Source organism: Podarcis melisellensis, assembly GCF_964234715.1.
Source record: "Podarcis melisellensis genome assembly, chromosome: 5".
NCBI lineage: Eukaryota > Metazoa > Chordata > Lepidosauria > Squamata > Lacertidae > Podarcis > Podarcis melisellensis.
Window position 1 is genome coordinate 41,227,617 of NC_138537.1, and position 12,079 is coordinate 41,239,695.

General features: G+C 39.1%; 1 protein-coding gene across 1 annotated transcript; it reads right to left on the reverse strand.

Moving 5' to 3' along the window:
* Window positions 1-142: 142 nt before the first annotated feature.
* Window positions 143-10,997, reverse strand: PARL (presenilin associated rhomboid like). Its single transcript, XM_081911575.1, has 10 exons — window positions 10,849-10,997; window positions 9,314-9,494; window positions 8,413-8,553; window positions 7,467-7,515; window positions 5,540-5,635; window positions 4,349-4,498; window positions 3,321-3,391; window positions 1,616-1,717; window positions 649-746; window positions 143-451 (listed from the first exon to the last, which is right to left on the reverse strand). The coding sequence occupies exons 1-10, from the start codon at window positions 10,920-10,922 to the stop codon at window positions 355-357; spliced, it is 1,059 nt and encodes a 352-aa protein (XP_081767701.1). The 5' UTR covers window positions 10,923-10,997; the 3' UTR covers window positions 143-354.
* Window positions 10,998-12,079: the final 1,082 nt, after the last annotated feature.

Genomic DNA, 12,079 nt, shown 5'->3' on the forward strand with positions numbered 1-12,079 from the left:
AAACTAGGTGTGTCTTGTGGTCTGGTGCGTCTTATAGAGCGAAAAATACGGTAACTTATTTCTAAATGAGAAGCTATCAGGCAACTGATCAAATGTTATTTTTGCTCCAAAATAGCCAGAGGAAAAATACAGACTCTCTTAATAAAGCAATGAGATACAAATCTTTATTATTTTCTATTTGGTTATGTGTTTATCAATAAATGCATTTATTTTTGAGCATGGGTTACCACATTTAGAACTGAAGATCCCATTACTGTGTAAGTAATGCAACAACCAATCCACTTTCCAGTCTTCAAAGCAGCACGCCATTTCTGTACAAGTTTCTTCAAAAAAGCGCCAGTTGCGAGCCCCACCTCATTTATTTGGTCTCCAAGTCCTTATTGTGTGCCATGCCTTCACCACTGGTTCTCTATTCTTCCATATTAGATTATGCCCGTACATTACATACCACCTAAAAAGCAACAAACACATAACTTCAACTGAAATTCTTTCACAGAACAAATTATAGGTATATGTCATGAAGCCATTTGGGCCAAAAACACTTCTCAGTAGAAATTTTACAGGGCTATTTTAAATAAATAAAAGACAAACAAACTACAACACACTGAAGCATCAATCTCATAGTACTACCACAGTACAAAAACTTACATGCCAAAGAGAGCCCCTCCAACGTGTGCAGCATGGTCAAAAAACTTCCAACCCAAAATAAGTCCAGCTGTGTCCAGTGCAATAATGGCTTTTAAAGCCTAGAAATCAGTAAACAAGTACAGCATTGGCAAAAAACACACACAACAGCAACATTGCCTTCATGTTTCAGCAGCTCCAACAATGATAAAATGAATCTAGTCCACATTCATAAATCCCATTTAGTCATGCCTAGTCAATGAGAACAAGGCTGAGGGTTGTAGCTGGATTTGCGTTAAAGCCCCATCTCTACCGTGGATATATTGAGCAACTTTGATAATGTACCATATTGGCCTGAATATAAGCTGCACCTTAACTTGGAAAAAAAGTGTGGCTTATATTTGTGAGCTTACTGCGTGGCTCCCCTCTCCCCAAGGAAGCAGCCCAGGAATGCAGGGGCAGCAGCAGCAGGCAGCCTCCCCCGGCGCCGGTTTGGGGATGGAGTGCCAGGAGGCGGGCCGCACCTGCAAATAAGCCTTGAATTTTAAAGGTGCAGCTTATTTGTGGATACGTATTCAGGCCAATACGATAATTCTTTCCCAAGCCTCAGTTCTGTATTGAAGACCCACTCCACCAGCTCTGCTGAGAGAACAGCTCCTTTGGGGACCCTCCTTACCCATCACCTGACAGCAGCCATTCCAGCTAGTTGCAGAAGAGGAAAACTGGATGCAGAGTTGTTCTATTTCCTGGAAATCACGATTTTCACTTTTTGAAATATGGCAACCCTAGTTCCTCCCCTCCCTGAAGTAGATGGTCATTATAAGAATCACTATGTAATGTTTAGCAATAAGTGTCTGAGTTCTATTGTTTTCATTTTCCCTTCTTACCCCTTTTTCCTTTTCTGTTGTGTCTTTTTAAAAGTTAAGCCCATGAGACAAAAACTGGTAGCAACAGAGGAGAGAAGTTGCTTCAGCTCTTTCAAGTCACTTACATTTCCAGCTGTAAATGTGAACATTGGAAGGAATATTATGGCTAGCCTGGCTTCTGGCATCTTCGTACATACTGCTGCAAGGACCATCATTATAGCACCCGACTAGAATACAAGCAAAAATTAAAATTGGCTAATTGGCAATAAAAATGCAAAATACACAAGCAAAAAAAATATTTCAATTTAGAATTGAATTTCTGTTGAAGTCAGAAAAGATTACTGCTTATCTTGACCAAATGTTCAACAGAAGTGAGTTACTCTTAATTTTTTTGCCAAAAACAGTTAGGTTCACTATGGCCATTAACTGTTACCAATAAGATGTGGAAATGGAGGCAGCAGGTTCTCAGCTATGCCAGCTGCAAAGAGTTAAGAGAAATACTAAAAACAAAGGATGGTATCCAACAAAGTTCTATTCAGAATAGACAAATTGATATTGATAGGCTTAATGTGTCTGCCCTACATATAACTTAGTTGAATGTCACCCAAACACTACAGCTATTTTAAAAGAATTATTTCAATGAAAGGGCCTGTGGTAAATCCCTTCCCCTTAAGAAAGCATAGACTATTTCCTGTCTGTGAATAAATCTTTCTGATATTCAAGATAGAAAATATTAATGTGAAAACAATACAATCTGATATAACATACCCAACTTATTCCTGATATTGACAAGTTCATTCATGTTTTACTCAGAAGGCAGTGCCAATGAGTTCTATGAAACCTACTCCCCAAGTAAAAATGTACTTGGGGATAAAAACTGCAGTGGAAATTAGTTGTTTTGCTGTGAATTAAGTCCTATTGATATTGTGACTTAATTCAGAATAAGGCCACAGAAATATGACAGTAAAACTATAATCCTAAAAAGCTAGTTACAGATAGGTAGCCGTGTTGGTCTGCCATAGTCAAAACAAAAAAAAATCCTTCCAGTAGCACCTTAAAGACCAACTAAGTTAGTTCTTGGTATGAGCTTTTGTGTGCATGCATCTGAAGAAGTGTGCATGCACACGAAAGCTCATACCAAGAACTAACTTAGTTGGTCTTTAAGGTGCTACTGGAAGGAATTTTTTTTGTTTTGCCTAAAAAGCTAGTTAGGAGTCTAATTGAAATCCATGGGACTTGTTTCCAAATAAGTGTTTAAATGGAAGACAAGCTGGAAATAGTTCTTATTGCTGCAAAAATGAAAATGTACAAAACAAGCACCATAAAAATTTGAGTTGGCACCATCACTGATTTTACTTACAGCTTATCTGCTACTGAGGCATCTCTTTTCTTTTAAATTATACAAACGATCTAACCCAGTGGCTCCTAACCTTTTTTTTGGCCATGCCCCACCTAAACATCTCTAAAATCCTGATGCCCCCCCATCCCCCTTGACATATAATTCTTATTATTCAAAAAGTAAACTCCTATTCATGTGGAGAAAGCCATTAACTTGGTCTAACTCATTATCAAATTGCTCCTTTGTGGGGCATGTGCCCCACGTTGGGAACCACAGATCTAAACAGTGGGGGGAAACAGTTAACTAAGTAACTTTTGCTGGGGTGAAGCTTATAGACCGACCCCACCTCCCCAAATATTTCATTAGATTTCTAACCTACTCTCCACTGTAGCTTTCCCCCCAAAATAACTTGACTTCTGAAAACAGAAAACAATGTGCTCCAAACCAGTCTTTCACAACAGACAGATTGGTTTGTACTCAGCAGGACTTACTGCTCCAAGCGATGATCCAAATCTTCCTGTGACTGTTTTGCAAAAATAACTCACAAATGTGGAAAAAACCCCTAGAAAAATAAGAATGTTGTCAGAAGCACGGATTCAGTGAGGGACATGAAACATTTAAATATTCTTATTTTACTGTCCTAGTTTCATTGGTTTCATTAAACCCATGGCTTTCACAGCACAATGGACTGCCCTACAGAGGAACATGCAATTCTTAAGGCAGACACAGGTTCATCCAGAAACAAGTCTCCAAAATTGGACTGATTTATGGCATTGAGACAAATAGCTTCAGAAGCAGTTCACTTCTCCTTAGTTTTTTCCTCTGGGGCTCTGATCTATGCCTAAGCCAAGAAAGAAGTCATTTACCTTTTATTTATTTTTATTTATTTTAATATGTAATAGTACTTCTTCTATATTTCCATGAACTATAACATTTTAGCAAGTGTATCTTCTCCTACCTAATTTAGGAAAGCTAAGTCTGTGAAAAATTCACCCCCAAACAACTATTAAAAGGACCTCTAAATTAAAATGGTGGTGATGCCTCAAAGGTGGCCCACCTTAGATTAAGGTGGTTAATGGACCAAAAACCCCAATCCTAGTAGCTGGCCCCTTGATCCTGGGCCTAGGACAGTACTCATACTGGCTCACAGAATACTGCTTGGGAAGCTCATCATTTAATTACTTTAGAATTTTCTAAACTAGTCTTCATCCAGACATGTTTTGAAGAGGATTGTATTGATGGATGCCAGCTTCTCTCCAATGACCAAAGAATGTTCATAACACATAATAAAAGCAACTTCAGTGCAAGTCAAAGACAAGTTTTAAATCATCTTAGGAGCCCATAAATCAGGCATCCCCAAACTCAGCCCTCTAGATGGTTTTTTGGGACTACAATTCCCATCATCCTTGACCACTGGTTCTCTTAGCTAGGGATGATGGGAGTTGTAGTCCCAAAACATCTGGAGGGCCGAGTTTGGCGGGTGCCTGCCATAAAGGGATAACCAAGGAAGGCTTCTTACCTGCAGAAAGGTACGTTGCCATGAACTGCTCACGTCCCAGAAGAGAGACTATACTGGTTGAGAAGCTCCACAGAACATACATGTTGGCTGCCATGTGTAGAAATGAGAAATGACTAAATGCAGATAGCAACATGGGAGAGCACACAACTCCTAGGGCAAAAGGAAGAAAACAGCTGTTAAGACTATTTTAGCATTTCATCTCTCCATTCACAGTTTACAAGTTGAACTATTAGAATGGAACTTCTAGCAAGAAAAAACATAGTCATCATTAGGTTTTCAAAATCATTAAGCATTATGTTTTTGCACATGGTTTTACTTCTCAGAAGAGCCCACCGCTCTTTAATCATAATTTTAAAAAGATTACCTTAACATTTTTGCCTGCAGTGTGCCTCTTAGGTCACACTTGTACACTGATTTTTATAGCTTTCCCTCCACTGTAGATTTTGGCATGCGCATAAAAATATTTAACTTGTGTTTATACAGCATGGAACACTTTTTTCCTAACAGTTTAGTGCTTTATTTGAGAAGGATGAAAATGAACAGTAGCTAAATAAATTTTAATCATCCACTTCTTAGGAGATGGGACTCCTCAACAGCAAAAAACAATGAAACATTACACCATACATAACATTGAACTGATCACAGATAGGACAAGTGAATATAGAGGAAACAATTAACTAAGATTCCCCTCACTCCTAATGCACTGTTAGGCAAGGTTTTACAAATTATGAAGGAAAGAAAACACCAGAATTTTAATTGAGAATCTGAATTTTATCCCATCTTTCTGCAACTAGTATATATTATCACAGATTAGCTTATAGTAAACTACTCTGAAATGTTGAAAAACCTAGATATTTTTGTGTTTTCTACAGCTGCTGTATCTGCCTGGCATATTTTTCAAGGCTTTGGTATTCTCTTTCAGCATAGTTGACTATCATCTTCTTTCCCTGTCTAGTTTAGAACTGAGTGTATCACAAAGTAAGAAGATATTCTACTTCTGTAAGATATTTACATGACACTAAAAATATTTATGCAGGTAAATTGTTTCATTAGTTTGGTTTCCACAATACAATTCGTTTGGGATGGACAATTTGCTTGGTATTACCTTAAATCAGGTGGCAAATCCACAGCCCCCCAACAAAACAAAACAAAATCTTGCACAATTTTGCATGTATTTTAATGCACACTTACGAGAAGTTGGATTAGATGTGAAATATGTAAGCATTACTCGTTGCAAAGAGGGTATCCTCCATAAACAGAATACAAAGACGTTTGCAGCTATAATACCTATGGATTTAACAAGAAAAGTGTAGTGACAAAACAAGCAGTGAAAGCATTCTAATATATAATGTATACAACCCACAAATAAGTTATTGTAAACCCAAGTACCACAAAACCATTATTTTCAAGTGGATTTTCTCTCTGCCCCAGAAAGAGATGTCTGGCACCAACATTACAACCCTTCAAGGTTCAGGTGAAATATATATTTTTTTCTCAGACACTGCACGTGTTTATGTTTACTCTGCTTTATAAAGTTGTTACTGCTGCCTTTGACTTTGCTAGTTTGTTAGTAATGCTGCAGTTTCATGGTTCTATTGTATTTGTATGAATAGCTTTATTCCTGCCCACATACGTGTCCAAATGGATGAAGGGAAGTCTAGAAATATATATTTCTGAAAAGAATATTTTCAGGAACAAAACAAAGCCAAAATTGCACTGTCCATCCAACACAATTCACAAAACCCGGAAGATATCTGAAGGTAGCCCTGTATAGGGCAGTATTTAATGTTTGATGTTTTATTATGTTTTTATATTTGTTGGAAGCTGCCCGGAGTGGCTGGAGCATCTCAGTCAGATGGGAAGGGTACAAATAAACTACTACTACTACTACTACTCAAGCACTAATGATGATGGTGATTATTTGAAATCAAACTGCACTGGGCTTTGTAAGCATCCACAATGAGCTGTTTACTGACACTTGCAAAAAGCTGTGCCATTGCCCATGTGTTCTGAAACCAAACCATGAGGGCAAAGGAAAATGGGTTACCTGGGGTCATCATGACATCAGGTGACTGAAGCAATGCACTGTCAGAGTTGACCTGCAGGTAAGGACTTGGCCCATCAAGCAGTTCCTTTCCCCCCCATGCCTTGGATGCAACCCAGTAGTCATTCAGGTCACAAATAATTGTGCTCAAACATTCTTTAAAGACTACTTGTATTTTTGCTTTCATATGAGACTTTTCAAAAGTTGCCTACAAAATACTAATGAACTGTAATCCACCCTTAATTCTTTTCTTACTGATGAAGAATAGAGAGTGGAAATAAAACATGTAAACCCTGTATTCTTCATGAAATATCAGTTTCTCACTCCCCAATAACACATTACAGTGGAACCTTGGTTGTCAAACGTAATCCATTCCGGAAGACTGTTTGACTTCTGAAACGTTTGACGACCAAGGCGCAAAGGGCGGTCAGTGAAGTCAATGGAGAAAGGGGGGGGAACACCCCAGAAGCCGTTTGAAAATGGAAGCTATTACTTCCGGGTTTTTGGTGTTCGAGTTCTGAAACGTTCGGCTTCTGAGAAGCTCAAGGTTCCACTGTATCATAATTATATTAAAACATTTACTAAGTAGTAAGCAAACTATTTTTGACATTCTGTTACAACTTTCCAGTAACAGAACCAGCTTCTATGCAGGAAACAATCTTGTGTGACAGAGCCATAATCATGAAGAAAGTCTTACGGAAAGCAATAGGCATGGGTCTTCAACCTTCTAGAACAGGGGTGAGAAATGTCTGGCCTTCATCATCTATGGCCATACAGGCTGGGACTGTTGGGAGTCCAACAACATCTGGAAGGCCACAGGTTCTCCAACCTTGCTCTAGGAGGAATAATCTGAGCATAAAATTGCACTGCATTCCTCTACGTTAGGGAGCAATATTACATAATATTAGGCCAAAATATATAATGTAGTGGAGCAAACTAAACACATAGGTGGAAAAGACTGCCTTAGGTTTAACAACTTGTAAGCATGTTATCAAAGCTATCTAGTGACATACTGTACCTGTTTGCCATATTTCTCTTCCTGAGAATGTCTAATACTTGTAAGCTAACACAAACCTGACACAGTACGTTGCCCGTTGCTCAGACTATTCCACCACTGGTTAACCTGAAAGAAAATAAGCAGTCTTAATCTGGCCTGATCCAATATATACAGTATCTCAAGACAACGGATGTTAAACTCATTAATATGCAATTTAGTATTTTCAATACACAAATTTGAAGAAATCAAGTTTACAAAACAACAGAAGAATTTCTATCCTAGAACTTTTCTTAGAAAACTGTAATTATGCATAGGTACCAAACACCTGTTTTCAAAAGTTAACCGCACTCCTCTCTAGTTAGTGTAAACCAAGGCTAGGAACCTTTTTTAACATAAGGGTAACATTACCTTGTGGGTAAACTGCCAACGATGGGCAGGGCCATAAAGAAAAGTGGGTACAGAGATAACTCTTATCCGTAACAAATCTAAATACTATATCCATGCAGTAAATAAGGATTTGTTCCTAAGGATTTGTTCCTTTTTATGACTGATTTCTAAGTGATGCATTTTCCTAATATACATATTTTTATATCAATTTACCTCTGGGTTGCATATGGTAAACATTGTGATTAGTTATATTCAACTGGTATGTTTCGAGTTTGTGAAAGAATCTTCCAAATAAATGAAAAAAGTGCTAATGAATTGACTCCATCTCTAATTAAAAATGTTATTTCTTACCATCCTTCTTTAACCCAAAGATGTTATGTTATTAATGATGGCTGAGTCGCACAACTTGAACATTCATAATTTTTCTCTCACTATTGAACATTATATATATATATATATATATATATATATATATATATATATATATATATATTCCTCATCGGCTTTTCCTTGAGATTTGTCAAGAAAAGTACGATAATATCCATAAGGCTTTGCAAGGTGAGGCACAATAGAAAAAAATTCAGTCATCATGTACAATAGTTTCAATAGTAAAATTATAATTAGTGCCCAAAATACCTGCCTTCTGAAGTCCATCCCTTTTTGTGGTCGCACCTTATCCATCCAGTCTGCTCGACTATCTTCAAAATAGTTCTGAACCTTGGATTTGAGGTGTTCATATTGCCAAATAGCAGCTGATCCAAAAGCACAGCCTGAAAACTAATATATTTAATTAAGGTTTCAGGTAACATAATTCAGATAATTTGTTACCATAAGCATTCAAATTAGCACCAGAAGACTGTTAACTCATTGTATGGCATGACCTCTACAGTCATACAATACCAATAATATTTGATCTCTATTCCCTACATAGCTTTTGGAGTCTTTAGATTGGAAATACAACTTCTATTAAATGCTTTAATTTGGGTGTTATGCCTAAATAGGAACTATCTATATATACAGGCGGCATAGGGCTGCACATGCTGGGTCTGCTCCCAATATCACTGCAAAAGCTGGCCCCGACCACCTGTTTTCAAACTTCTCAGATTGACCAAAAAACATTTGAGGTCTATCTATTTGTGTTTGCTTTAAAGTGAATAGAACATGACGGGAATCTTGATAAAGCAGGATTCTGTACTACACAGATGTTTCCACTCACATTTAAGTGAACATGGGTTCTATTCAGACCTACGGTGTTCAGAATAGAAACAGTGGGTAGGGAATGTGGCCAGCCCTGTTCTTTTTACTCAGGCATTATATGGACATGGATCCCAATACTTTAATTGTTCTACAGATTAGAAAAATTTGATAAACATATCTTCAGCTGTCATGGTGCTGCAATGGGTCTGCCTGCCAAAATCCCACCTCTATATAATCCTTGTTCTATATGAAAATTTTGTAGCTTACCACTAAACAAACCAGTTTTTGTTAAATACATACGGACTGCGGCACATTATCTGTAATATCAAACAATTATTACCCCAATTGTAAAGAAGAATGGCTTCACAAGGATTTTCACTGAACGGGAAGATTCTTGATAGGCTGGAGGAGACAAACTACTTTTCTGTGGCTTAATACCAGTTTTTGGGTTTGGTGTTTGCGGATCACTCTTCTGTGCTGGTCTTCTGAATCCATTTCTTTGTTGTGTATATAGGGTATTTCTAAAAGTAAATACATATGGAACACAAAGTGGACTCATTCTAAATGTTTCCAAGATGTTATGAAATACCAGATTAAGAGAAACCAAAAGCACCTTCTCACCACTTCAAAGTATTATGATCTTTTTGTGATTTGCCTATCCAGAATATACCTTTCATAGTTTGTATGTCAACTTGTTTTGCAGCTTACATGGTTATTTTAGGCCACTTCAGATATAACACTAAACTATGATGTTGTACAGTGGTACCTCGGGTTAAGTACTTAATTCATTCCGGAGGTCCGTTCTTAACCTGAAACTGTTCTTAACCTGAAGCACCACTTTAGCTAATGGGGCCTCCTGCTGCTGCCACGCCGCCGGAGCACAATTTCTGTTCTCATCCTGAAGCAAAGCTCTTAACCCAAGGTACTATTTCTGGGTTAGCGGAGTCTGTAACCTGAAGCGTATGTAACCTGAAGCGTATGTAACCCAAGGTACCACTGTACTAACAGTAGTTTAGGAACCCAAACGATACTTTGTGTTCTGCCTATATGGGCAAAGTACAGTTTCTGTCTTATTCTCCTTTTCCTAATCATCCCTAGATGTTATGCCAAACAGCAGCTTGTGAGAAAAAAGAAACACCTAAGCCATGTTTTGTAATTTCAGTAGGAATATCAATTGAAACTTGTCAAAAAGCTTCAAATTGTAGTTTCAGAATCATGATTTGTCAGATGGGACTGGATATCAGAACAATAATTAATTTTGTTTCTGGTTCTCACTTTGAATATTATTATTAATTACTGTTGTTGTTATATTTGTATCATTGCTGTTAGGCACCTTAAGCATCATTTGGTAGATGGAATGTAAGTTTAACAAATAAGTAATTATTATCATGATGCTACCAAGGAAATCTTATATTTTCATTTTGTACTAGACTCTGCGAAGCTACTTCAGTCCATTTGTCTACCAATGCACCGTTGTGCCATTGACACACCCAACTCTCTTTCTCCAATCCGTCGGAATAAGGAGAGGCTGTGTAACTGCTGGACCAGTGTCTGGAGGCATCGTACTTCCCTCATCCACAGCCACTCCTTTACTACAGGCTTTCCCTCTTCCTCGCCTTCGATCAGGGTGGATGGAAAGAGAAGCACAGGAACTGGATCCTACCTATCGTCCTGGGTGCCGTATTTCTTTTTTAAAATAAAAGACTCCTGGAAAAGCCGAGCGGCAAAGTTGACAACCCCACCGCTCTCCCAGGCACACCCTCGCAGCGAACTCCTCGATACCCGCAGCAGCACACCACCTCACCCACCCCCAGCCCCTTCCTCTGAACCCCACCGCCCTCCTCCTATGGGTAGCAGCTCCGCCTCATTCCTTACCTGTGTGTCCGGATTCCACTACTACCCCATAACTCCTGTCTAACCCAGACTCGGGCACAGCAACTCCACGCCATTTTCCTCACCCTCCGAAAATAACGCTTCCGGGTCGGCGGGCGCTTCCTTCCGCCATCTTGAAAGGGGGAGGGCCTGGCTGGCGCCGACGGATGACGTCATAGCCAAAGGCCAAAGCAAAAATACCGTTAGCTTACCTACCTCTCGGGGAAAAGGGCGACGTGGCCTACAGTGTCGTTCAGTTGGGGCGGTTTTTCTTCCGGCAAAAAATTATTGCGGCGTCTTATTGAGAGAGCTTAAAAACATATGGCGGGGGGTGGGGACCCTTTCGGGTCTTCTGTCGCCATTTTGAAGCAGTTGGTGCTGACCGGATTCAGTCCCCATTTTATCAAAGGCGCTGAGGCTGGACTGGGCACCGAGGCTGTGCCTCTTCCTTGCCAGATGGCCTTTTCTTCCTCGAGGCAGTAGCTTCCACTCATATGTTCTCACAGGAAAAGGAAAGCGCAGGCATGGATTGTGTGGGCAGCAGTGGTAAATGGCAGAAGTAGGAAAAGATGCTGAGGGAAATCAGTGATCGCCGTTAGCCTGCTGCTCTTCAGTTGGGGATGTTTACCATCTTTTTTCTTTCCTTTGCAGGGCCTGTGTCAAGTAGCTTTAACCGGCAAAAAGGGAACACGAGTTTTTCCATTTCCAGTATTTTCCAATATTTTAAAACCGCTATTCATTTACCTAAAAGCTTACAACAGAAGCGTATTTAAAAGCCAAAGTCAGGAATTGGCTAAGTATTATGGAAAAACTACACCCTTAATTGCCTACATAAGCTTGATAAAATAAAAAGGTTTCAACAGGCTTAACCCGGGGCAAATACCCCCCCCCCCCGGCTAGCTTCCCTTTTAAAAGTTGAGACAGAAAGTGCCTGCTGAATGTCTCTTGGCAGAGTATTTCACATTTCCATGCTGGTAGATTTGTGCTCTTGTATAATGGTTAAAAGCACAGGAGCCTTGGCATAAAAAAAGTTGGGAGTACAATCTTATATTTAGCAGGTAGTTTAGTAGCATTTCTGTGGCAACAGTGACCTCTTTTTTGGTACCTGTCATTGAGAATGAAAATAAACATAGTATTGGTACAGGAAGGGAGAGAATGAACCTTGGCTTTAGGGAAGTGTCAGAAGGACTAATGCTTCCAAGTAAATGACTTGGAACCCAAAAGTACTGCACTT